General features: G+C 50.1%; 1 protein-coding gene across 1 annotated transcript in view; it reads right to left on the bottom strand.

Moving 5' to 3' along the window:
• The window catches only part of STK17A (serine/threonine kinase 17a), a 284298-nt gene extending 264373 nt beyond the window's left edge, over positions 1-19925 (bottom strand). Inside the window, exon 1 of the mRNA XM_086964875.1 lies at positions 19515-19925. Within this exon, the coding sequence (XP_086821001.1) occupies positions 19515-19651 (137 nt within the window). The 5' untranslated portion in view covers positions 19652-19925. The remainder of the gene's footprint in view (positions 1-19514) is intronic.
• Between the last annotated feature and the right edge of the window lie 7823 nt (positions 19926-27748).

The raw sequence follows: 27748 nt of genomic DNA, 5'->3' as shown, positions 1-27748 counted from the left end.
CAGGAAAGGCCGGGGATCCGGGCCTGGTCTGGCGCCTGCAGAGTAGTCGGGGAAAAATGAGGGTTCCCAAGCCCGTATCTTGATCAAATTCCAGCTGGAGGTTCGTTAGGGGCAGAGACGGCGATTTCCGCCGTTATCGCTTGGTGATCACCGCTTTAACAGGATCTCTGTCGGATAGTTGTCAGCGCTGGCCCGGAGCTTCGCTCTTACGCGTCCACCATAGACGCCGGCTAGCTCCGCCCTCGCTCCAACGTACAGTTAAAGCCACCTGCTACTAGAACGTGGGAACTGTCGGGCCCCTTCTTAACCGGGATTCTAACTCAGAGACAATGGGTGACAAGTAGACCTCCCTTTGTGCCCCTAACATAGATATTAAAAATGTCGAGGGATGGCCCTCTCTTGGGTCCTGTGAGCGATATACTTAAAAGGTCAACCGAGTCGGTCACGCGCTGGGTAACCTGACAACCAAGTAAGATAGCGACCCATATAAGAAGACCTCCAGAGGGACGACCTTTCCCAGAAGGGGAAGGGACTGCTGGCAGAAAGAAGGACGAGTATCCTACTTTGTGGCATGGCTCCGTACTCCAGGTTTCTTGGAAGATACAGATGGAGAAACCCTCCTCTAAGGTGTTCCAGTCCGGAACAGCCAACTTCCTTGCAATCCCAGCAACATTCCAGCTAAGAATCTTTATGACAGGATCAGCCATAATTGGTTCGACGAGGAGAACAAGATTGATATCCTGCCCTCACTCGGGGAGTGAGCAAGAGGCTCTGCTTCCCCCTTAGACCCACTACCAAGACTATCACCCTGTGGCTGGGGATCACTCTCAGTGGAGATGGATATCCCACTGTTGATGGTAATCTCTGAAGAGCAGGGATCCAACCGCGGACTCTTACCCGGGAGTGAGAGGACTGTCCCAGAAAGGATATAGTTTCAATAGCCTGCGGTTCTTCCATAGGTCCCCGGCCATGGGGTGTGCTGATAAGGCACAGTGAATCCTGGAATGGCAAGATTGTGATAACATCTTACTTCTGGGACGATACCAAAATGAATGCCAACTGGTCTCGGGTAGAAAAAGGTCAAATAGACTACTCCAATACCAGCACTGCTAGTGCCTAGATTCTGACTAGAAATTTGCTGAGCTACCCTGGGATCCTTGAAGTTGACTACCACACAGTCCCCCTCAAAGCGCTTATGACTACTACCTACCCAACCTACCCTTCTGACACCAAGGATCAGCCCATCGACTTCCCTGGGCAGTGGTCTATTAATCCTTAACCAGTGCATGGTTTTGTTTTTTAGCATCTGGAAGGATTCTTGCTGCCCAACCAACAATGGTGGTACGTTGGTAAGGATGGCGACAAAGGGATGGCAGTCTGGGGGCAGATCCATGGGAGGTATTCTACAGGGCACTTTGGGAGGAATTGTGTCGGGTTGGCTGGAGGGGAGAGGAACGGGGCAAGTCAGTGGAGTTTGGGCTAAGTCGTGGCAGTTCATGGTTCCAGGGTTCCTTGGTTTGGATCTATCAATAGTGCCCATGGCCTCGATAGCTAAGTGCTTCTTAAGTTGGGATGTGTTTGCTCTTAAATGGTCTGAAAGGTGGGAAGTTGGTTTTATGGATTTGACCTGAGGGGCGAGACCCCCCTTTAGCAGTAACAACAGGAGGAGGAAAGGACTCTGGAGCGGGTACCCCACTTACCAACCCACTTATGTTAGAAGAGTCTTGTGGGATGGTCGAGGTCATCCTAGCCGCTTGGACCCCCCCTTTATCACTGGCCCCAGTCCTAAAGTGTGTTTTAATTAAGGATTTAGTTGAGAAAAAGTTGTCTAAGGATGCTTGTTCAAAACTGTCCAAACGATCCGCTAACCTTTTGACTCTTTCTAAAATAGGGGTCAGTAGGGATTTCATCAATTTCTCTATCTACGTGAGTAAGGGTGAATCAGGGGATATAATCTCCGCAGGAGCCATCACCAGAGTGTCGCTTGGATTACGTGGTGAATCACCAGAGGACACCCCACCCTTGACAGCTTGAACCCCACCTAAACCAGCCCCTTTAGACTTATGGGAAGCTCGCGCTCCTAATCCAAGTTTCCTAATTTTCTTGGGGTGTTTAGGGGGACAACCTTTTCGGGGACTAGTGATTCTTTTCCTTTTAGTAAGGGGGTTTTTGGGTGCTGCGTGGGGTAACACACCTGATAAGGCAGGAATTTCCTCGTCAGTAGAAGTGATGTTTTGAGTAAACATGGGGGGAGGCGTGTTGGTAGAGACTACGACCGATGGCTCGTTTCCACTCTGGGAGTCTAAACCTAACATACCTTCCACCCTGACCAGGTTGGGCGACAGTGATGAATCATGGGGCTTTTCCAGGGGTGAACCAACAACCAAGTCTGGCACGGTTACAGGTGGAGATGAGGGGACCGATGCCAGAGAGCCCAGGGGTGCCCGCTTCTCTAGGGGAAGTTTAAGGAGTTCGATAGATTGCTCTAGCCGAGAGACGCGCTGAGCGCAGGCAATCTCTCTATCAATATCACGAGTGGCCCTAGAGAAGTACTTGTCTAAAGGACCCAAGATTGCAACCCCTACCGTGGACGGGAGGGGATTCGATGGAGAAGTAGTTGGAGGTGAAGACATGCTTAGCGGTATTTACTGCACGAAGAATGAGCAAGAACGCTGTAAACCGCAACTGGGCCACTCAAAAGACAGAAAGAAACTTGAACTACAGTCCGTCTACAAAGCTCCACAAAATAACAGTTCACTACACCTTACGCAGTCTAGTCCGAAGGGTGATGCTGGATGTAAGAGAGTGGGCCCAGCCCAGCCTCCTGCAGCCCCTGACGGCCACAGACTGCCTGCCCTTGTCCCGGGCTTCTCCCGGCGCTCCCGCGACGCGGGAGTAAATGTTGGTTATATGTCACGCCTGGAGCTGTGGGCGTGGTGGTGGTCCTGGCCAGGTGGGCTTGGCCAAAAGGAGACTTGGGACTTGTAGTCCCCCACAGGTAGGCAAAAAGAAGTTCCAGGGAAAGAAAGCATCACTCGCGATCATGGCGCTATACGGCTGCTATTTCGCCCAGTCAGTCCTCACAGGGAAACAAGCAGGAACGCCGGTAGACAAAGGGTTCTCCTCGAGTTTACTCTCCTCTCACAGTCACGCCACAATCAGCTCAGCGCAGAAACTGCTTCGGAGCTGAAGCAACATGCTATACGTGCCAGCTCTCGCTTGTGTCTCGTACTGAAATAGGGCTCAAGCAGCTGCCCAAAGAAAATATGGGTACAAACAAAAGCACTCCACGTGCGGTGTCCTGAAATGCACCTGACTCCGGAGACTCTGGAAAGGTCCGAGAAATGATCCAGGATTATCGAGGGAGTGCCAGCCAGGACTGAGACACTGTAACAGCTGGTACAAACTTGGAAAGATGCGTCGGTGGGCAACAACTGGGTCAGCAAAAGGTCCGCTCCTCGCCAATATGTAGGAGAAAGGGACCAAGTCTACGGCTGCAGTTCACAACAAAGTTTATTCTTCATGCATGACCCACAACGCGCCCGGAGCGGCTGGTCGTGACTCCAGCCCAGCGAGGAACTGATCCGGAATCCTCAACCATTGCCCGGGAGCCATGAGTGCCATTTGTAAGTACCCAGCACACTTGTGAACAAGGAGCACGCGGGCTTCTGCGAGCCCGAACAATGAATAAATGGCAATACATAAAAGCAATGAAAATGACACACTATAACAGCACTACTACAGGAATTAAACATTTACAGTGGAAATCTCTCCAACCATAACCCATTCTAAACATCTACCAGATACTATTCGTCAAGTTCTTCCAAAATGGAGTTTATACCAGTGTCCACAGGAAGATGAGCAGTCCAGTGGCGTAAGGAAACTTGAGGGGGCCCCCCTGCAAACTACATGGAGGGCCCCCCCCCCTCCCATCCTCTGTGCCAGTCTAGAGCTCTCAGGCCAGCGACCCACCATACTGCAGGGGATGCGGGGCGATTGTTACACCACTGTAACTACTCCAGCCGTTATAAGTAACACTGCATGGTGGAGCTAAAGGTTGGGCGTAGTCTGCCAGCAGGCTATCATAGGTGGTGGTCCATTCATTACAGGGTCCCTGCCATCAGTAAACCGGGGAAGTTTGCCCATTTTTAGGTGGGTTTCCTGATGCAGACTCCTGTCAAGATATACAACATCGGGCCCACTCATCGTTCAGTTTTGACAAAAGTGCATCCACTGCTCCTTCTCATTTCCGTTTTAAAACATTAGACAATGCTTCCATGCAATATTTCAAAAGCAGATGTAACTACAAAGAGCAAATTTTGATAATACATTTTTATTAGTAGACAATAGCAATCTTAACCCCATAAGCGCTGCCGTCGGCCAACGGTCGTCGCGTGCACTACCTTGGTAGTGCTGCGCACGTCCGTTGGCCGACGCGGCCCCACCCAATATTCGAAAGTTCAGCACTGAGCGCTGAACGTTCGACGCTCTAAACGGGTTAAGAGGCATTGCATAGCTTCATACACACCGTGACCCCAATTCCATCACAGCCTCTCTCTCAGTCTGCCAGTCTGCCTCTCTCTCTCTCCTCTCTTAACTCTATCTCTACTCTCTCTCTCCACTGTCTCCCTCCACTCTACCTCCACCCTCTATTCTCTCTCTCCACTGTCTCCCTCCACTCTATCTATTCACTCTCTCTCTCCCTCCACTCTCTCCACTGTCTCTCTCTACTCTCGCCACTCTCTCGCCACTCTCTCTCCACTCTCTCTCCACTCTCTTTCTCAACTCTCTCTCTACTCTCGCCACTCTCACTCCACTGTCTTTCTCAACTCTCTCTCTACTCTCGTTCCTCTCACCACTCTCACTCCACTCTCACTCCACTCTCACTCCACTCTCACTCCACTCTCACTCTCACTCCACTCTCACTCCACTCTCACTCCACTCTCACTCCACTCTCACTCCACTCTCACTCCACTCTCACTCCACTCTCACTCCACTCTCACTCACAAAGTAGTGTGTGTTGCCGTGGGCGTACGCAGAAATATTTCTGAGGGGGGGCACATTTTTAACTTCATCACCATCCCCCTTGCACCCTTCTCCCCTCTGCTTTACACCCTTCTCGCCCTCCCCCTTGCACCCTTCTCGCCCTCCCCCTTGCACCCTTCTCCCCCTTGCACCCTTCTCCCCCTCCGCCTTGCACCCTTTTCTACCTTGCACCATTCTCCCCTCTGCCTTGCACCCTGCTCCCCTTCTCCCCTCCGCCTTGCACCCTTCTCCCCGCTGCCTCACACCCATCTCCTCTCTGCCTCGCACCCATCTCCTCTCTGCCTCGCACCCATCTCCCCTCTGCCTCGCACCCATCTCCCCTCTGCCTCGCACCCATCTCCCCTCTGCCTCGCACCCATCTCCCCTCTGCCTCGCACCCATCTCCTCTGCCTCGCACCCATCTCCCCTCTGCCTCGCACCCTTCTCCCCTCTGCCTCGCACCCTTCTCCCCTCTGCCTCGCACCCTTCTCCCCTCTGCCTTGCACCCTTCTCCCCTCTGCCTTGCACCCTTCTCCCCTCTGCCTTGCACCCTTCTCCCCTCTGCCTTGCACCCTTCTCCCCTCTGCCTTGCACCCTTCTCCCCTCTGCCTTGCACCCTTGTCCCCTCTGCCTTGCACCCTTGTCCCCTCTGCCTTGCACCCTTCTCCCCTCTGCCTTGCACCCTTCTCCCCGCTGCCTTGCACCCATCTCCCCGCTGCCTCGCACCCTTCTCCCCTCTGCCTCGCACCCTTCTCCCCTCTGCCTCGCACCCATCTCCCCTCTGCCTTGAACCTTTCTCCTCTCCCCCTTGCACCCTTCTCCCCCTCTGCCTTGCACCCTTTTCTACCATGCACCCTTCTCCTCTCCCCCTTGCACCCTTCTCCCCCTCCGCCTTGCACCCTTTTCTACCATGCACCCTTCTCCCCTCTGCCTTGCACCCATCTCCCCTGCCTTGCACCCTTCTCCCCTCTGCCTTGCACCCTTCTCCCCTCTGCCTTGCACCCTTCTCCCCTCTACTTTGCACCCTTCTCCCCTCTACTTTGCACCCTTCTCCCCTCTACTTTGCACCCTTCTCCCCTCTGCCTTGCACCCTTCTCCCCTCTGCCTTGCACCCTTCTCCCCTCTGCCTTGCACCCTTCTCCCCTCTGCCTTGCACCCTTCTCCCCTCTGCCTTGCACCCTTCTCCCCTCTGCCTTGCACCCTTCTCCCCTCTGCCTTGAACCCTTCTCCCCTCTGCCTTGAACCCTTCTCCCCTCTGCCTTGAACCCTTCTCCCCTCTGCCTTGAACCCTTCTCTCCCCCTTGCACTTTTCTCCCCTCTACCTTGCACCCTTCTCCTCTCTACCTTGCACCCTTCTCCTCTTTGCCTTGCACCATCTCCTCTCCACCTTGCACCCATCTCCTCTCCGCCTTGCACTCTTCTCCTCTCCGCCTTGCACTCTTCTCCTCTCCGCCTTGCACCCTTTTCCCCCCTTCGCCGTGCACCCTTCTCTCCTCCGCCTTGCACCCTTCTCCCCTCCGCCTTGCACCCTTCTCCCCTCCACTTTGCAACCTTCTCCCCTCCGCATTGCACCCTTCTGAGGAAATATAAATTTTGGTCAAGTTGTGTTCCCTAGCGTGTACCCCACCGTCTCCATGTACGAGTTAAAGTGCATGTAACTTCCCTCCTGTGTCAGCTATGAAGACGCAAATACATTTGCGTCCAACGTTAACATGTCCTCTTTCAGACCCACCCTGAATGGGTTGGATAGTCCGTTCCTAAGTATACTATGCCAACGTCTTTTCGTAGTGTACTCTACATGTTTTTCAGCTCTGGCAAAGTAGGCCCAGAATATCTGCCATCGAGCCTTTTTCTTCCTCCTGACTCTGAAAGCCTCAGCCCAGGCTGCCCCGTACCTGTGAACTCTGCCTTACTTCCAGCGCGGCCCACCGCGCTCAGCTCAGCCTGCTGCCTGCCAAGATTGACTACAACCTTCGAGTTATCTGTTTCGCTCCTCGAAAATACATTCCTGCCTACTAGCTTCAGTAAACATTCTCCAGCTGCAGAGCCAAAGGGCCGGCCTGTCTCCGTGCAAGTAATTCATAGCTTCTGTTACCATGCTCCCATGGAAGGCCCATGCCCCCACGCTTCTCATGCAGACACTTAGGCGCTTATACACGCACTCACAGTCAGTATAGAATAGCTTCTGCCCCAGAGACCTTTCCGCCCAGATAGCTCAGTTCCTAAACACCAGATATCAGATATGATAGAAGCACAAGTTGATCTGACATGCCAGACTTCTGTCTCTTTCCGTCAGTGCAAATGTCAAGCCCCCTGCACCCTCCAGTTTCACGTCAATTACACGTCATGCAGCTGCGCGCGCATCCAAGCCTCTGATTTCTGCTGACATTGCAACTTTCTGCTTAGTGCCACCCCTTTGTGACACCTATCTGTGACGTTTCTAGCACACACCTTCAGTTACGCCTAGTCCACGCCTTCTGATTACGCTCTAGTACCACGTGGATGCTGTTATCTTGTCTACTCTCAGCTGTTACGCCTACTCTCTTACTTCCTATGATGTAAATTAAGTATATAAGCTATGTATTGTTAATAAAGCATTGCTCTATCCCTTCTTCCACCCCTGTGGTGGGAAGAACATGATATCCTGGTCTTGACCATTCCTTTTTAAGGAATAAAACCCCTAAGAACTCTAACACCACGGACTCTGTCTTCTTTCTTTCCGATTGAGTTATTATTGATTAAGTACTTACCTGCATAGAAATTACGACGGTAAATTATATATTTACATCACTTCTCCCCTCCGCCTTGCACCCATCTCCTCTCTGCCTTGCACCCATCTCCTCTCTACTTTGCACCCTTCTCCCCTCTGCCTTGCACCCTTCTCGCCCCCCCCCCTTGCCCCCTTGCGGACGCCCACATGGTGCTTCTAACAAGAGTGCTTACCTGAGGGCACCATTTTGCTGCCTCGTCCCTTCTCATATGAGCTTTGCCATTGAGAGTGCTGACAGTCTGACTCTGAGGGCCCCCACTCCCAAAGGGGATACCGACTCAAGACATACTCCACCTTTCTCACAGTTTAAATTCAGAGAAACAATATACTGATGTTATAGAGGCAAATTCACTAAAGAATACAAACTTTGCACACCACCCTCACCAGAAAGCTCGAAAATTTCCAACCCAAAGATTTCCTATAGGAATCAAGCTACTGTTTAAAATACTTCACAGTGGAGAGATACAGCTAAAGGTGCGGTGTTACATGACAACCAAAGTTGTGAAATAGTATTACAATATTTGACAACATTGAGAAGATAGGATCTTGAAACCATTAATTCAAAACATAGTCTTGCAAGTGTGTGGGACAGCGTGTCTGACCCGTCTGCCCATTCTTCCTTAGGAAATGGCAACCAGTTCATGCTCTTGTCACGAGTGTGGTATGTGCCTTCAAAACCTGTCTCCATTTCCCCTCTCACAACTAGGTAGACCTGACCTCATGACTTGTTCTGCGTCCTAATTGCTCTGTGCGGCCTCCTGCTCGCCCCCCCACCCACCCCATCCTCCATCTGGCCTTGCTAGCTCTGACTGAAGAGAAACATTGCAACTTGTTACTTTGTTTCTCTTCAGTCGGAGGGAGGGGGCGAGGGGCTCGGAGCAGGCTGCAGACAGCCTGCACCTGCTTTAGAGGGAGAGAGGCTTGCTTCAGCGCAAGCCTCTCTCACAGCTCTCTGAAGTGCTGAGGGGCCGGGCCCCCTTCATTTACTGAAGAGAGTGGGCCCCCCCGCATTGCGGGGGCTGCGGGGGTGTTTGTTACGCCCCTGGAGCAGTCTTAATAGAAGCATAAGAACAGAAACATCTGCAGAAAATTCAGTTTCGATTTATCCCATGTGAAAATCCTGAACTTCCACATGACAATACATTAGACAGACGTTAACTGTGCAATGTACAGTATGATCTGCATCCACAGCAAGACAAAGCCCCACTATACCTAGATAGGAATCTAAAAATCCTTGAAGCAAAGCAGTCAACTCGCAGGTACTGGTTTTCCGTTTCGCTCCCATGTATTCTAGGGAAAACCAACCCTTCAGCCACTTGGAATCTGTCACATACTAAACAACACAATAACAAGCACGGGCCAAAGCAACAGGTCTGGAATTGGCCACCAGGCGTTTGCTTTTGTCAATGCTTGTTTTGTTTTGCCATGGTTTCTGCATAACATTATTGGGGGTGGAGCTGCTGGGCCCTCAAACTAACCATCTTTAAAAAAAAAAAAAAAAAAATAGGCTGAGAGCAAAGATATTTGGTCCTAAAAAGCAGGCATTGCCATAGTAGTCCCTGACCCTTAAGGCAACATTTTTAGGTCTTGCCTGAGCAAATGCGCTTGCACGTTGCTCCGGCGAGATTATAGGAAGGGGAAAAGAACAGTCTACCAAAACGGCAGATTAGACAGTTCATGTGATCTATGCCCGTGCATAAACCAGCCACGTCACACACCACCATTTGTCTGTGCCTTGCATCAGACTTCAAAGGCTGCCGCTCCCCTCCATTCAGACTTCAAAGGCTGCTGCTCCCCCGCATCAGACTTCAAAGGAATGCTCTCCAGCTCCCGCTCCCCTGCCTCCCCGCCACAGCAATGCTTATTTTGCTTGTGTGCTTGCATCTTCCTTCCTCTGCCCTGGGTGTTTTCCGTGTTCTCCCATTCAGTGCCCTCTCGACCCCGTACTTGATTGCTGTCCAAGCCACAGCCCTCGCTGCCTCTATCATTATACACTCTCCCTGTGTTTTCCTGTTTCCCCATGCTTTTTCTCGGCTTCATTATTCAGTGCTTTGAAACGGAACGCGCTTTGTAGCACTCAACCCTGCGTGTTCTTAGCTTCAGTCTCTGTGCTACTGCACCATATCACTCAAGGGCACCACCACATCACTCAAGGGCACCACCACATCACTCAGGGGCACCACCACATCACTCAGGGGCACCACCACATCACTCAGGGGCACCACCACATCACGCTGGGACCACCACCACATCACTCGGGCCACCACCACCACATCACTCGGGCCACCACCACCACATCACTCGGGGCCGCCACCACCACATCACTCGGGGCCGCCACCACCACATCACTCGGGGCCACCACCACATCACTCGGGGCCACCACCACATCACTCGGGGCCACCACCACATCACTCGGGGGCACCACCACATCACTCGGGGGCACCACCACATCACTCGGGGGCACCACCACATCACTCAGGGGCACCACCACATCACTCAGGGGCACCACCACATCACTCAGGGGCACCACCACATCACTCAGGGGCACCACCACATCACTCAGGGGCACCACCACATCACTCAGGGGCACCACCACATCACTCAGGGTCCACCACCACATCACGCTGGGACCACCACCACATCACTCGGGCCACCACCACCACATCACTCGGGGCCGCCACCACCACATCACTCGGGGCCACCACCACATCACTCGGGGCCACCACCACATCACTCGGGGCCACCACCACATCACTCGGGGCCACCACCACATCACTCGGGGCCACCACCACATCACTCGGGGGCACCACCACATCACTCGGGGGCACCACCACATCACTCGGGGGCACCACCACATCACTCAGGGGCACCACCACATCACGCTGGGACCACCACCACATCACTCGGGCCACCACCACCACATCACTCGGGCCGCCACCACCACATCACTCGGGGCCGCCACCACCACATCACTCGGGGCCACCACCACATCACTCGGGGCCACCACCACATCACTCGGGGCCACCACCACATCACTCGGGGGCACCACCACATCACTCGGGGGCACCACCACATCACTCAGGGGCACCACCACATCACTCAGGGGCACCACCACATCACTCAGGGGCACCACCACATCACTCAGGGGCACCACCACATCACTCAGGGGCACCACCACATCACTCAGGGGCACCACCACATCACTCAGGGTCCACCACCACATCACGCTGGGACCACCACCACATCACTCGGGCCACCACCACCACATCACTCGGGGCCGCCACCACCACATCACTCGGGGCCACCACCACATCACTCGGGGCCACCACCACATCACTCGGGGCCACCACCACATCACTCGGGGCCACCACCACATCACTCGGGGCCACCACCACATCACTCGGGGCCACCACCACATCACTCGGGGGCACCACCACATCACTCGGGGGCACCACCACATCACTCAGCCCAACCACATCATCACTCAGCCCAACCACATCATCACTCAGCCCAACCACATCATCACTCAGCCCAACCACATCATCACTCAGCCCAACCACATCATCACTCAGCCCAACCACATCATCACTCAGCCCAACCACATCATCACTCAGCCCAACCACATCATCACTCAGCCCAACCACATCATCACTCAGCCCAACCACATCATCACTCAGCCCAACCACATCATCACTCAGCCCAACCACATCATCACTCAGCCCAACCACATCATCACTCAGCCCAACCACATCATCACTCCGCCCAACCACATCACTCAGCCCAACCACATCATCACTCAGCCCAACCACATCATCACTCAGCCCAACCACATCATCACTCAGCCCAACCACATCATCACTCAGCCCAACCACATCATCACTCAGCACCACAACAGCACTATCCTTGATTGCTACCAATAAGCATTGCCATAGCCAATAGGACACACATTAGGAAAGTGTAAGCTATTGGCTTTGTGAATAACAATGCTATTAATTTATATATTTTCAAAGCCAACACATATTTAAAAAAATTGTCATTTACAATACCAATAGCTCACACTTTCCTAATGCGAGACCTATTGCATTGCAAATGCTTGGTTGTATGGGTGTGCTCCTAGTGAAAAGGCACAATGCTGCCACTCACAGTAAAGTTAGCTAATGGCTGAAATGGGCTGACCCATTGCCCTTTGCTGAATTCTGTGGTAGTGAGAAGAAAAATGCGAATGGCCTAATATACAAATGGATGAAGTGGGCTGGCTAGAAGTCCCTCCAAGTATGGTATACATTTAATTTTAGTTTTAAACAAACCCTCAGGCTGTCAGCACACAGATCTGTACTCTCGTCAGCTTGGAACAAACGAACACACGCAAACACACAAATTCAGTTATTCCAAATGGGGGAAAAGATACATATTTTCACTTACACAACTCTTACTAACATCCAAAACACCTGCAGGTTACAAAGCAACTGCCTGAAACTGCCCTATACATCCGTGGGTAGTGTATAATTAATAGATGTATAACAGGAGAGTTGACTTTGCCGAGTCAGAACTAATGAATGAAATAAACTGACTATACAGAGGATTCTTAGTTTACTAAACTACAGCATTAAGAAACTAAGTAACAACGTTTGTTCAACTTTGTACAGATTTATGAAAATGTAATTTGATTAAAAGTGAACAGATTAAAGATTTTAAACTGAGGCATTGAAGACCATGACAGAAGTAAAACCAGTTAGTTACGAGCAGTCTGCAAGTAATATGCAAGTAAATTGGAATGCTGCAGGTAGAGAAATTCCAAACCTGAACAAATGCAATCAAATTATTCCTGCCCTCAAAGCACCTGCACTAGCATTTTGCAAGACAAATCTAATTCAACACTATGTCGCTCAACAACCATTGCACTGAAGAAGACTAATCTTCTTACAATCCACAGTCATTCTACAAAGGAGGAACCTCGGATATAGAAAAGCACCGCTCCACATCATTCCGCGATAAACAACAAAAAAAAAAAAAAACAATTTTTAAAACCGGACTATATAGGGAGCTATATTTTTTTTTTACAAACTTGTAAGCTCGGAATCGCCATCCCAGCCAGAATAAGAATACTTATCAATCATCTTGAATACAGAAAAGTGACAAAGATCAGTTTCTTACATTAAAACATGATTTGCATGGTTCCAGTATAAAACATTCATAGTTTTGGACCGGCAAATAGCAGCCCTCTCTAACACTCTTAAGTATTTCACTTCATGCACGAACACGTAACTGTATAGCTGCAGCAACATGACTCGAGCAAAACCTATAAACCTTATGCAAAAGACCACAAACTAATCTTAGGCGGCACCTTAACCAACACTCTCCCATCACTGCACAACAAATTTAAGAACTTGCTAAGTGACTACCCAGAAAGTGTTATGAGGCCCCGTTAGACGCTACCGTGTGCCACAATACAATAAAAACTTCAAGGATATTATTGGACATTTCAGTATGATCAGTAAGGTCAATCATAATTTTTATTATTAAACACGCCAACAACTATTTTCATAGTTTTTGCCAGTTTCCTAGAGCAACATTTAAAATAAATGATACAGAGGCAAGACAGGGAGCAGCTGGGCACCTATTTTGATGCATATGAAGAAGGAAAAATAAAATTGCATTAAAAAAAAAAAAGACACCCTATTATTAAGAGTCCTAGAAATTAATTTCATACCATGTCACAATTGTGGTTTTACTCTGATACTGGCCACTGTAACAATAGTATGTATAGATCAACAATAAAAAAAATGAAACGAAACACACAGAACTTGCTATCAGTTTTACAGCACTAAAAGCCACAAGGATTACTTTACTCGTACGTAGTTATGACCGACTGGCTGAGGCAACCCAATACGATTTCAGCCAGTGACCTTCTGGTAACAGCACGCAAGTTTGGGCAGCAGCTACTAACAGGAGAAGCTATTTTTTCGTCTCACTTATCCTTCATAGCTTTTCACAAGTATGTAACAATGGTCTCAAAAATAGAAATGATGTACAGAAAGTAACTTAGAGATGGTGCATCAATCTTTCATTAAAAAAAACAAGCCTAGTCAATTGACATATCTACTGATTTATTTAGCATTTCTCTATTCTTCAAAATCAGGAAACACAAATGCTGGATTAGGAAGATTAAAAAAAAAATAAGATAGAAATACAAGAAGAGCCGGAACCATGGTGGAAATAGGTTACCGGGATAGTGCAATCCTGAGCAAGTCAAAAGTACAGAAAGACTTACCTACTTCAATCAAGCTAGTCAAATTTAAAATCCTTACTTAGACTCAGGATTGCATAGATCAACCCAGCAGCCTCACATTAAAATCGACTTAACCCCTCTCTGCAATGAATTCAGATTAACAGCCCCTAAACACTTGTTCACACAAACATGTCACAACATCCACCAAAATGCAGCTGAAACTTGTACAGAACAAAGTCTATCAAGAATCCAAGCAGGCAGATTGACAAAGCTCACATAGGTTAAGAGTGTACAATAAGAGCACCCAAATCTGATATTCCCTGCCGAGCCAACATTTGAAACACCTCTACCTAACAAAAAAAATTCAGAAAGGGCACAATAACTCACCAATCCTTCAGACTAGAATCACAATAACAACCCAACAACTAACACAACAATACTCTGAATTTATTGCGCATGGTTTGACCACGGGTATCCCCACAGGTGACCCTTTGTAGGCAAACAAGTATGTCATGAAGTAAAAAGGGTAAAGGGCCAAGAAACTGGTAGCGAGTGCTACATAAAACAAGTGAATCTCTGGACGTGCACGCGTTGCCATTGAAGGCGATGGAACGCGTGCACGTGCTTGGCTGAAAAGCCTAAGCGCTCGGAAACTGTATTTTTCCTTTTCAGCGCCTGCGCGCTGTTTAGGCGAGACCTAAAAACAACCTAATAAAACAAATTAACATTCTAGATCTGTATATTCTATATCTGTTGGCAGCATAAAGTTTTCAACAACTCTTACCTGTTGTGAATATGTCTAGATTTTGCATATGTGGTGGCGCAACCACACTATGTTAATACAAAGCTATCATTAGCAGGTCAAGTCATGATGAACACTGGAAGGTACAACAGAGATCAGTGGTTGAAATGGAAAAATAGAAGTGCAGGTAATCTATAGCAGGGAACCTGCTTGTTTCTGAGAAGTACCGGTACTCTCCAATTAAAAGTATTACTTCTCGCTTGAGAAATGCCGGTAACTTTCCCTCGAAAAAAAAAAAAGGTGCTGGTACTCCGTACTGGCCCATTTAAAGCACTGACTGAGAAGCTGTGCCAAGTGAAGCTTAGACTCTCAAAACTGTCCAAAAAAGTTAGGCAGTGCAGGAAATAAGGGAGGATCCAGTGATAGCCCAGATCCGTCTGCAATTATTGATCCAGATCCGTGCTGGTGTAATAGGACGAATTATCCCTGTGTAATTTGCCGAAGCCGGGACACCTTCAGCAGTCTCCACATGTGGTGTGCTTTCCATTCAGAGCATTATTTTCACTTCCAGCTGGACCCCCAAAATTCCTGATTTAAAGGGCTATCAGCCCTTCTGTTGTTTAAATATCATCCTGGCTGGGAGCTATATGGAGCACCATTAGATTCCAATGCAATAAAGAGAAATATAGGAACACAGCTTGTTACTGCTTCACAAGTACTTAAGAGAAACTATGATTTGGAGGCAGGTTTTGACTTTTCTTCAACCTCTGTAATAAGAAATAAGCATGCATTGTATGAGTAATCACACAGATAATTTAAAATAGAACTCATTGGAGTAAAAAAAATTCTAGTGCTATTTGTACCAATGTAGGTTGCCAACCCGCTTTATAGTACTTGTACACATTATACAGTATAGGTTTGTACAGGAAACATTACAGAACACAATAAGAGTTACAAAGTGTTGGGGTCACAAATCGCCTTTTCATGTTAAGAAAGCAACACAATGCAGTACAAACACAAAGTCAGGATTAAAAACAATGCAGTGGGTGGGGTTGTCTGTACTAATGAGCCTTTATTACTAAGCAAATTAACCCTTTCTAGCAACTTTGGAAAAACAATAGATTGAGGATCAAAATGATAATAAGGTTCTACACTCATGTCTTGCAGTGTGCATGCAGCACCTTTATGCCAGTTCAGTGTGCTACGTCAAAAGGATTGCAACGTATAAAGTGAAAATAACAAAAGTGCCTCTGTCAAAAGCAGTAACCCACTTACCTATATCTGCATAAAATACAAATCTGTGATCAGCATGTTACATGATGTGGTTTGCAGAGGGCACACTAACATTCTAGTCTACTTTAAGTCAGAAACTGTGATTAGACAAAACATAACTCTCCCCAGAAAATGCATTAATCACCGAAGTTATCCACAATTGTTTGCGGAAGGTGCCTTAATCCCGCTAGATATTTTAAAAAGCAGCCTTTTGTGACTAATTAAGTAAACCAGAACAGATTTACAGTCACATTTCTCCTTGTTGCCATTTTCTTTGCAGTAGTTGTTAAAACATGTGTGTATAAATGTAATTTGATACACCGCTTTTAGACTCCACCCTCTTTCAACTGCCACACCTTGACCTCCAATGTAAGGGCTCGAGAGTATTTTTTTTTTTTTGTATTTCAGCACTGACGTCATGTTATAGATGGAACAGTACACCACATACGAGAGCTCGAAGCATCAGATATATTGCTGGACGGGGCAACTAAATACGTTATTTCTTGAAAAGAAAAAACACTAAGACGTATCTTTATTACAGCCTCTCGGAATCTTTCAGCTTACTTCCAATCTTTTACAAGTTCCCACCCACACACAGACAGTAGAGTACCAGCTACCCGTTATAAAACTATATATTTGAAGACGAGTTTCATTAATAACATGTCAGACTAACATATTTTACAAAAGAGCATTACGGTAGAAAAAGCAAGAAATCATTAGTGTGGCACGTGAGAGACGGTCGATCAGAGATCTGTGCGGCCCCGGTCAGTTGTTACAAATGCTCAACGCAGTATCAATAAAAGAGCGATTGTGGGAACATCCCCTGACAAAAATCTACAACCGAATAAAGTCTAGTCCCAGCAGCGTGCTGTGAACTTTCCATGTTCTATGGTGTGAATCACATTCACATGCACAGCTCCATCCGAGACCCACGCGGCATGCGCTCACCACAAGATCTATCCATCTCACAGCGGCACCACTACAGTTTCAGGTGTATTTTGACACAGGTCTTTGCGTGCTCACAAATGCCGTGCCCTAAAAAACCTTAACTTCACTTTCGTGTTTTCTTATTTATTTCCATGGATGCTATACTTCATGTATGTGCACTTCATTCACAGTCACCAAGGAGTACATAAGCATTTTAACAGTGCTACGTTTCAGTTTAAAAAAAACACATCAGCTACTTTTTCCTTAATTGTAGCACCCTTTTTACAAATTGTAAGAAAAAAATGTGCATTCGCCCTTGACACCGAACAGTATATGTTAACTCGGACTTCAAAAGGAGAACGAACGTATATCATATGCCAATTAAAGGCCAGGAAAAGACTTAACATAATACACGCGGAACCAGAGTAAGTGCCATTGTTAATGAGCTCTCAAATTAATGAGAGAGATGTAGCTCGGAAACCACTAGTTAAATGCCCCCAAAGCCCAGCTCCCAAAAAAATAAACATTACCCTCACATCAAAGGGTAGTCGTGCGAGGAGAGGTCCCGGACTGCTGCAAGCGACTGTTTTCGCTTGAAAGGTTCTGCATATTGCTAACTTATGTTGAATGGAAACGTAGGACAATAATCCCCAGGCAACTGTCCTAAACAGGAAGTTGTGTGTGGTTTTTTTAATTAGTATTGTATGTACAGCAATAATGGATAAATATATATAAAGTTGGGGAACTTCGTGCGACTGCGGAAGTAGGCACAAAGGCCTCGTACAAAGCCATTCCGCATACCTCCCCGTGACAAATAATTGACAGCTATGGCCAGACGTCAATGGGATGCCAGCTCTCCACAGAGATACAACCCAGCCCAGGATACCATGGATACAACGTGTTTGGTACAAACTGGGGTCATGCTAGAATGGAAAGAAATTTACTGTTGAAAGGAAGGGGTACTTAACACGAGGAAAATAGGCTTGAAAGGCTTACTGCGCCTCCAGCTGCTGTACTGCCTAATCTAACAGAAGGTGTTACCCGTTTTAAAGGTACCGGGTACCTGTGTCCCAATTGCTAGTCGACAGCAGACAAACGCTAGAAGTAGTCTTCTCTGCACAAATGAGTACTGTGTACGACCAACTATAAAGCGACCCGTCAATGTGAAGTGTCAATAAATAAACAGAAAAACAATCTACTGTAAGAGCACAAAGATCAAAACAGTGGTCCCAAAAACAGGAGGTAGATAACAGTTTTATTAGCTTACTATCCCAGTTGTCAAGATTCACCTGAACTCCAGTGTAATAAGAAGCTTTGAAAACGTAGGTCTCAGTGAGCACACGTCTTGAATAATAAAGCTATTTTAGTCAATTCTATCCTGTCTGCCACACCAATCTTCCACCTGAACAGAAGCACATTTTTCTTTTTTTAAAGGTGATTTGAGGGAACACATCTCCTGCTACCAGTGTATGACGTACAGGGCTTATTTGCCGATAGTAACACAATGGAGGAGACAGACTGCTACCATGGAGCAAGCATGCTCCCCCGCTTGCATTCAGCACAAATGCTACATGACAGCAGACATTTGGAAGCTGAAAGATGACAAGCTACCGGCATTTTGCCATACTTAAATTAAACCTCTTAATAAGCATCACATGCTTTTCACTGCTCAGAAATTGAACCACTATGGCATGGCGTGATACATTTAACACATAATTTACAAATGGGTAATCGTGCCAACTGCAAACAACAATTATTAGAACAGTGGGTTCCCTAATATTCTAGAAAGTAGTAAGAGACAGGTAGTATACGTTTAAAATGTCCTCTCAAAAACAGTGAACAGCTATTTTGAGTAGACTTCACTGGGAGAGTTATCTTACATTTTGTTTAAAATGTTCAGTTCTTGTTCACCCTCTAAGACACGATTCTAATTTAATTTGAAAAAATTGTAAACGAAAAAACGGGTCCCTGATTCAATGACAAATGGTCTCCGTAGTAACTTTGAAAGTTGAGGTTTATGACTATTGAAACAAGAGTCTCTTGTCACCTGTTCCACTACACCACCTCAACTCACACAAAAACAACGCAAAAGGGAAACTTTATCTACTTGACATCTCATGTAAACATGGAAGCGACTTTAAAGACAGACGTGCATCACTACGCTACACGGGTAGCCAGTAAAACGACAATTTGCGTTTAAATGCCTCTTGTTTTCAACAACTGAAGTGTTTCTGAACACTGAAATTAGCAGGTGTCACTACTGTCCCACTTAAGGGCGCCCAGTACATCTGCCTAGGAAACAGTGACAGAAAGCAAAGCATAACACCACAGCAAAAAAGTCTGCACTATGAATAAATTGTCGCGAGGTTATCCACTTAAGGGCGCCCAGTACATCTGCCTAGGAAACAGTGACAGAAAGCAAAGCATAACACAACAGCAAAAAAGTCTGCACTATGAATAAATTGTCGCGAGGTTATCACATGGCGGAGGAGTGAAGGCAGGGTGCCGAAGTGGCGCCAGTGACAGCTAGCGCTGAGGCGCGGCCTCACCTGCCAAGCTCATGCCCAGGTGCCAGGGCGTAGCGGTTTGCGAAGGGCTCAGTGCAGACCGGCGTGAGGACCTCGCTCAGCAGCCCCGGCCGTGTCGGGCTCCGCGGTGAACGGCAGCAGCATTCCTCGGGCACCATGCTACTGTCCGGGCGGAGGCAAGGCTCCCCGGCGGATGTTACAGGGGATTATGGAAGTAAAGGTTTCCGGCTGATCCTCCTATCAGCCGGGCAGTGGGTCGCCGTCCCAGTAGCACGCGGCTCCAGCACACTCTTGGCCGGCGTCAGTTGGTTGCGTCACTTCGTTCCCACCACGTTCATAGTTTCGTTGTAACCCGCACACAGCTGTCTGACTCTCAAACCATCAGCGCTTTCCAGTCTCCGCTGAGTGGAGCCGCAGCTCTGGAGCCCAGTCAGTCGGAGGCGGACAGAAGGGGGAGGGTCTGCTTCCTGGAGACGCCTTCTGCTTATTAACTGGACTACACAATAATAGCATACGTATAGGAAGCGGCCATGCTGGGTGAGAGTTTAGCGACCGTTTGTGTGCACGTCACACGTCAGGGCTGTCCAAGAGAAATAGTCATTCCACAAATGCAGTCTAGTTTTACCCAGACTGTATTTCTCTCGCCGATAGGCTCAATAGCTCACACCCCTAATGGGCGGGGTTAACAAAAGCCTCATTGCGAGTGACAGCAAGATTTTAGTACCCAGATCCTTCAAGTATTTACCAGAGTTAGGGCGTTTAAAGTACTTCGTTTTCCTGCTGAGAGAAGCTTTTTACAGAAAGCTAGTTAGTGATGGAGCAGGGTTTTCGCGAAAATAAAACCTGCTCGTATTGAACCCTCAGTAACATTTATTAGCTGTGTGCAGTTAAAACGATACAAAAAGACAACATAAAGGGAAAATGCTACTACGCAAGCACGTACTAAAATACTAAGAGAAGGCCACAAATGCCTTTTTGACTAATAAAAAATAAAAAGGACTAATGCTGCTTTTGTGCACGTTGTTAACATTTGCTATGGAAAAATAAATAACTAATGTGGGTTGCGCAGGGATTAGTGCAGCATTGGGTTGGTGCGTAGAGAAAAAGTATTATAAGAGAATAATAATGTCTGTGTTTTGGTTTACTAGTAACATGATTTTATGTTTTGCAAGACAAGTAATGGGTTAAAAATGCTGTCGGGATAGTTGTTAAAATAATGAAAATGAACAGGAAGAGGAGAGTGGAACATTATTTTGTCCTTCAAGTTCTGAGTGGCTGTCAAAATCTGTATGAAAGAACAATGCGACGGTGGCTTGGACGCCGATCGGGATGGCGGCGTGAGCTCGCAGCTTCGCGCGGAATCCCGCTAATTCTCCTGTTTTCGGAACCCTAGGCGACCCGGAGACGACGCTCCTGCCCTCTGAAGTGTAAGGGGACAGCTGGGAACAATCGGCGAGTCGCTGGGGGACTGCTGGCCCCGAGGAGACCGAGTTGAAGAGGCGGCCGAGGTGTTGCCGAGGGTGCGAAGAAAATGGCGGCGAAGAGGCCGGACGGCCCCGAACTTCAGCCCTGAGCCAAGTTGTCGCCCGCTGGCATGAGATCCTGCAATCGGCTGATTGCGGCACTAGGATCGGAGGTGCCGTGTCCTGAGACCAGGGGACACTGACTTGATTCGCCCGGAGATTGGGGACCCCCGTTGACCACCATTCTAAGACTCATCCTTCCTCCCTCAGGCTTCCGAGGGGAGCGGCTGAACGGAGTTCGTCTAGCTGGTCATTGCTCCTGAGAGTGCCGGTGGGGACATTGCACTGCCCGGTGCCCGGAGACTGGCACTGACCTACGGGCGCCGACGCAAAACGGGCTCCTGGACCTGTGACGCAGCACCCTAGAATGGCGGCGATCGGAGGGCCGATGACCGAGAGACGCGCTGAGGGGGACTCGGCGACATCACCCCGGCTGGGCGAGAGTCCCTCCCCGGAGCTTGACCAAGAACAGCGGCTGAACCGGCGTTTGGATGCCATACTTGAGGCGATCACCTCGACTAAGGAAGCCTTGCACCAAGACATTGCGCAAGTGGCCACGGGCCTGGGGCTGCTACGCGCGGATCACGCGAAGCTGGCGGACAGGGTCAAGGACCATGACCAACTGTTGCTGGACCTGAAGCCCTCGGTGGTGACTGCGGAGCACAGGATCACGGACATCTTGGCCCGGCTGGACTCGCTGGAGCGGAGGGCGGAGGATGCGGAAGGCCGCAATAGGCGGAACAACGTGCGGGTCGTAGGCCTGCCGGAACGGATTGAGGGGGAGGATGCGGTGGCCTATATGGAGAACTGGTTCCGCACTGTGGTAGCGCCGGAGGGGCTTACTCCTTTTTTCACTCTGGAGCGAGCCCACCGGGTACCTGCTCGCCCGCCGGGGCTTGGCCGCCCCCCCCCCCCGACCGATGGTGGTGCGGCTCCTCCACTACAAGGACCGGGATCTCCTTATCCAGCGGGCCAGGATGTCGGGCCCCTATGAGGTGGAGAACAGTAAGGTTACGATTTTCCCGGACTACACTCAAGCGGTCCAGAAGAACAGGGCATCGTTCCTAGCGGTGAAGAAGGAGCTCAGGGAGGAAGGCATCCAGTACTCCTTGCTCTACCCGGCTAAGCTGCGGATCATAATGGATGGCTCTACGCACTTTTTTCAGACTCCGGATGAAGTTTGGCAATGGCTGGAGTCGTATAGAGCGGGGACAGACAGATCGCATAAAAGCAGGCGGGACCAACCCAAGCAGCCACGGGTGAGGCAATCGCAACGCATCAGATCCCGCAACAGGCGCCAGCGGGAGAAACGGGAGGCTCAAATGGCGGCGGAGAAGAGGGATGCACTCGCAGCGACGGCGGCCATTACAGGGTTGCAACAGAACAGTGAACGGGCAGAAACGGACTCGGGGGGAGAAGGCAGCAGGACGGGAGAGGAACTCTCAGAGGCGGAAAGCTCGAAGGGGCCGATAATGACCCCACAGACATCGGATGGTATCTTTTGCGGCTGAGTTTGGACTGGGACTAGATCGAGACTTCATGGTAGGGTGGTATCCTGTTGATGGAGGGCGGGATGCCGGGTGGGAGGGCTGTGTGCTTAGGAGGGGATGAAGGCGCGGGGCGCGGGCTCCGCTAGCTGGGGTCGGCGGTGACTCACCCCCCTTGGGCCCTTAAGGCCGACTGTGGTGGAGACCACAGGGTAAGAGTGCGAGAAGTTGGTTCAAGGTTTGGATGGGGGCTGCCATTGGGTTCGTGTGCTCTGTCCTGGGGAGTGGGGTTTGGGGAGTTTTTCTGTTTTGGGTATGTTCGGGGGGGGGGCAACTGCATTGGGGGGGCTATGAACCTTCGTTATTTGAACCGGACTGTACGAAGCTGGAATGGGGACATTACCTAATATGAAATGCTTGACGTGGAATGTCCGGGGGCTGCGAACTATGGTGAAACGTCACAAAGTCCATGCATATCTAGTACGCAGGGGGGTTCAGATTGCTATGCTCCAGGAGACTCATCTCACCAAAAAAGAGTGCGCTGCCTTGCAGAAAAGATGGCGGGGCCAGGTGTTCGGCACCACTTACTCAGCGTATGCCAGGGGGGTGTTGATCTGGGTGAGGGCGGGGATACCCTTTCAAGTGCTGAATCAAGTTGTGGATCCGGATGGACGGTTTGTGGCGGTGGAGGGGAGGTTGTATGGACGGGATGTGGTTTTCTGCTGTGTGTATGCGCCGAACACTGATCAAGCTCGATACTTTGATAGCCTCTCGGGGTCCTTGGCCTCTTTCTTGGCGGGCCCGATAGTGTTAGGGGGAGACTTCAATTCGATCACGGATGTGGCTCTGGATAGGTCCCATCCCCCCCTTGTGGACTCCCCGGTGCGCAGGTTGGCCGCGCACAGGAAGGACTGGCAGGATAGATGGGGGTTGCTGGATGTCTGGAGGGAGCGGCACAGGGAAGCCAGGGATTATTCCTTTTACTCTGCTCTCCATGATCTGCATGTCAGGATTGATTCGGTGCTCAGCGGTGGATCCCTAGCCCCATTGATTTCCCATGCGGAGTACCTAGCTAGAACTATCTCAGATCATAACCCCCTATTGGTGCACATTCAGTGGCAGCGAGAGCGCTCAGTGATACCAACATGGCGGCTTCGGCCGGAGACGCTTGAGGATTCTGTGTTCAGCGACGCGGTTAGACAAGGCATTGATAGCTATTTCGGAGTGAATGAGGGCACAGCCACGAGTAGGTCCACTGAATGGGATGCAATGAAAGTGGTGGTGAGAGGGGTGTGTTTGGGTAGGTTTTCGAATGCTCGCACAACTGTGTTGAACGAGCTCATGAAAGCGGAAGAAACTTTGAGGGACTTGGAGCGCCGCAGGCCGGCTAGGCCAGATTTACAGACCCAGTTACTGGAAGCGAAGGAGGTGGTTGCCACCGGGACAGAACGTTTAAGGTGCTATGACTACAGGCAGTATATCATCAGGGCACATGCGGAAAGGGACAAGGTGGGCACCCTCTTGGCCAGACTAGCTAACCCGGAACTTAGGGGTTACCCGATCCTCAGCATTAGTACTGCGCAGGGAGAGATGGTGTACTCCCAGGCAGCGGTATTGGAACGTTTTAGGGGGTATTATGAGGAATTGTACCAGAGTCAGCTGGGTGTGGGGGTTCAGGCCATCGCAGAATACCTGGGGGAGAGGCAGCTTCCGGTCCTGGACGAGGAGGACGCGAGGGAGCTGGGTAACCCGATCACGCTCACAGAAATACGGGTGGCCATCAAACATATGGCCCGCAATAAAACGCCCGGGGTGGACGGACTGCCGATTGAATTTTATCAACAGTATGTGGACAGCTTGGCTCCCAGGCTGCTGGTGGTGTATACGGAAGCTTTCGAGGCTGGGGCATTGCCTGGGTCCATGCGGGAGGCCTTGATTGTACCGCTCCTAAAGCCTGGCCGGGATGCCGCGGATGTGAGGTCCTATCGCCCGCTATCCATGCTGACAGTGGATTATAAGATTCTGAGCCGAATCCTAGCCACCAGGCTGGCCCCACATATGACGGGCCTGGTACACAGGGACCAGGCCGGGTTTATACCCACGAGGAGCACGGCGCTGAACATTCGCCGCCTAGTGGGAATAATGGACGCCATCTTGGACGGGGAGGGAGCCCCGGCGGTCCTGTCCGTGGACATCGAAAAGGCTTTTGATAGCTTGGAATGGCCGTTCCTGGATGGAGTCTTAGAGAGGTTTGGCATGGGCGAGGGGTTCCGCAGGTGGACGAGGGTCTTATATGCCTCGGCAACGGCGAGAGTGCGTTTGGGCGGCCTGGTATCTGCGGCGTACCCGGTAGGTAGGGGCACGCGACAGGGATGTTCTCTGTCCCCCCTATTGTTTGCTCTGGCGATGGAACCTTTGGCGGTCCATGCGAGGTCGGGGACAGGTACGCGGGGATAGCCAGCGGCGGTCAGTGGCACTATATATCGCTGTATGCGGATGACTTGCTCCTGTACCTCGCTGACACCTCGCGGGCATTGGTAGGAGCGATGGACCTGTTGTCGGAGTTCGGCCGGCTGTCGGGCCTTAAAGTCAATTGGTCGAAGACTTGTGTGTTTCCGCTGCGAGCGGGATCGCCAGACCCCGGCGGCGAATTGGGCGTGGTGTGGGAGCCATCTTGTTTCACCTATCTGGGAGTTCGCATCTACCACGCAACTGCGGACTTATTGGAGGGCAATATTGGTCGCTGTGTCCGGGCACTGAGGGGCAGCTTGTCTTTCTGGTCGACCCTCCCGCTGACGGTTCTGGGTAGGATTGCACTTTTGAAAATGGTGGCGCTCCCCCGCTTCCTCTATTATTTCCGAACGCTGCCTGTCTGGATTCCCCAGGGGGTCTTTAGAGACCTGAGGTCAATGATTATTGGCTTCCTATGGGGGCATGGCCGCCGTAGAGTGGCCCTGAGCACGCTACTTCGCCCCAAGATAGAAGGGGGCATGGCTGTGCCCGACTTCGAGCTGTATTATCTAGCAGCGCAGTTGCAGGTCCTTACACAGAACGTAGCTAGGGTGTTTCGGGGTCCAGAGGAGGACCGGGATAGGGGGATACAACGCCACGTGCTGTCCTATATTATCATGCAACAGAGGCTCGAGTTGCGAGCCCTCACCATGGAGGAGCGGGCGCTCCGGCTGTGCTGGCAGAGGAGCCTTCGGAGAGCGAAGGCGTCGCGGCCTTATGCACCGGAGATCCCGATCGGCATGCTGACGGCCTTGCCGCACGGAGGAGATTGGTCCCCGTTGCTGGATTGGGAAGAGGCGGGACTGCAGGTAGTAGGCGATTTATACATAGACGGGGCTTTGGCACCGTTTGAAGTGCTCCGGGACCAGTTCGGGCTGCCCGATGGGGGGTTCCTTCTACACGCGGCGGTGGTGGCGGCCATACAGAAGCACTGGAAGGGAGGGCTCATGGAACCAACCACAACTATGGCGTGCCAATATGTGGTGATGGCGGCAGGTACGTTCAAAGCTGTGACGTGCCTCCATAATAGGATGCTGAATGAGGGACTGGAACCGCTCCAGGGGCTCAAGGCTAAATGGGAAGAGAGCGTGGGCCGGCCCATACCGGATACGGCATGGGGTCACATCCTGCGGCGCACGTGGAAGGGCACGAGAAATGCGCGCTTTCAGCAAGTACATTTCTATGTGCTTCATAGGGCTTATTTAACTCCTGAGAAATTGCAGCGGTACTTCCAGGTGCCGGATGCCCGATGCCCACGGTGTTCGTCTCTGGGAGCGGACATGGATCATTTGTTTTGGGGGTGCTCACACTTGGGGACCTACTGGACGGAGGTAGGGGGACTCCTGAACGAAGTGACTGACAGGGAGGTGGACTTCGATATGGCGGCGTGCCTGCTGCTCTGGTTCCCGCACACCAAGCACACCAAGGTGACGAGCAAGTTCATTGACCTGGGTCTGATATTGGCGCAGAGGGAAATATCGTGGCATTGGAAGTCCAGGGGGGGACCCTCACTGCGTAGATGGAAGAACGAATTACTGCGGTGGTCTGACTGCGAGAGTGTGCTCCGGATGAAGCAGGCTGTGAAGATGGGGAATGAGAAGGCATTGGATGCGGCGCGTGCATGGGAGTTAGTGGTGCAAGCTTTGCGTGATTCTTTGGTAGAGGATGAGGATGGTGAGAACTAAGCCGGTGGACACCGCGGGGCGAACACAAAAGTATTATATCCCGCACTGTAGTGGATCCATCCAAATCGACAGGACGAGGCATACACCTTAGCAGTTGCCAGGGGGGGGGGCCTTGGGGGGTCTGGTTAATGGGAGTTTGGGGTGGGTCGGAAGCCATTAGATGGTAGCCCGTCTGGGCGCATTGAATCTACTAGGAGGGTGGGTACTGTGTGGAGTGTGGAATGGCTGGGGGGAGCGGCCAGGAGTGACAGAACCATAGCGCCTAGAGCAGGTCCCGACATGGGCGGTACCACTGATTATCACTGGGATGGCTGACGGGTGCGATGTTGTGGGTGGGGGGGTAAAAGCAGATACGTAAAACGACATTTCAACCATGGTCCCTATGGGACGTACACCGTGATGTTCTCCTATTGAATGAAGTAATATGCCGCCCGGCCTCCGGGATGCGGGCTGAATGGCTGTGTACGAATAGGAATTATTGTTGAACGGGGGATGTCACGAGTGAACTGGCTGACTAATTGTATCCTGTGGTTTATAACTCTGCAATAAAAATATATTTAAAAAAAAAAAAAGAAAGAACAATGCGACAAACAGAAGGAAGCTTCCTCTGCGCAGAGGCGTTCAGAGAGAAAGATATACAGTGATTGAAACATTTTGGCAGTGAAGAGGAAGAAAATGATGATAGTTTAGAATTTTATTTCCTGGGGTAAAGGCTTACGGGCACATGCATCATTGGTTTTTGCATTCGCAAACTGTGCGAATCGCAGAATTCGGCCGTTTGCGAATGCAAAATTATGTTTTGAGATGCATCAAACTTCATTCAATATTCGCAAATTTAGGAATCGCTATGTCATGTGCGAATTCCTAAAATAATTCGCAAAAAGTGGAAATCGCATTTCTGATTGAAAAATGTGCATGCATCAAAAATCGCAATTTGCTTTTTATGTCAAAATCGCAAATTGCATTTCTTAAAATAAGAAGTGGTCTGAGGTGGTGGTATTTTTTTTCGCTAAAGGACAACAGGTGACATTGATTACAAAGGCATATAA

Source organism: Lissotriton vulgaris, chromosome 4_1 (genome assembly GCF_964263255.1).
Source record: "Lissotriton vulgaris chromosome 4_1, aLisVul1.2, whole genome shotgun sequence".
NCBI lineage: Eukaryota > Metazoa > Chordata > Amphibia > Caudata > Salamandridae > Lissotriton > Lissotriton vulgaris.
Note: the sequence above shows the minus strand (reverse complement) of the source record. Positions and strands in the feature narration are given on the sequence as shown.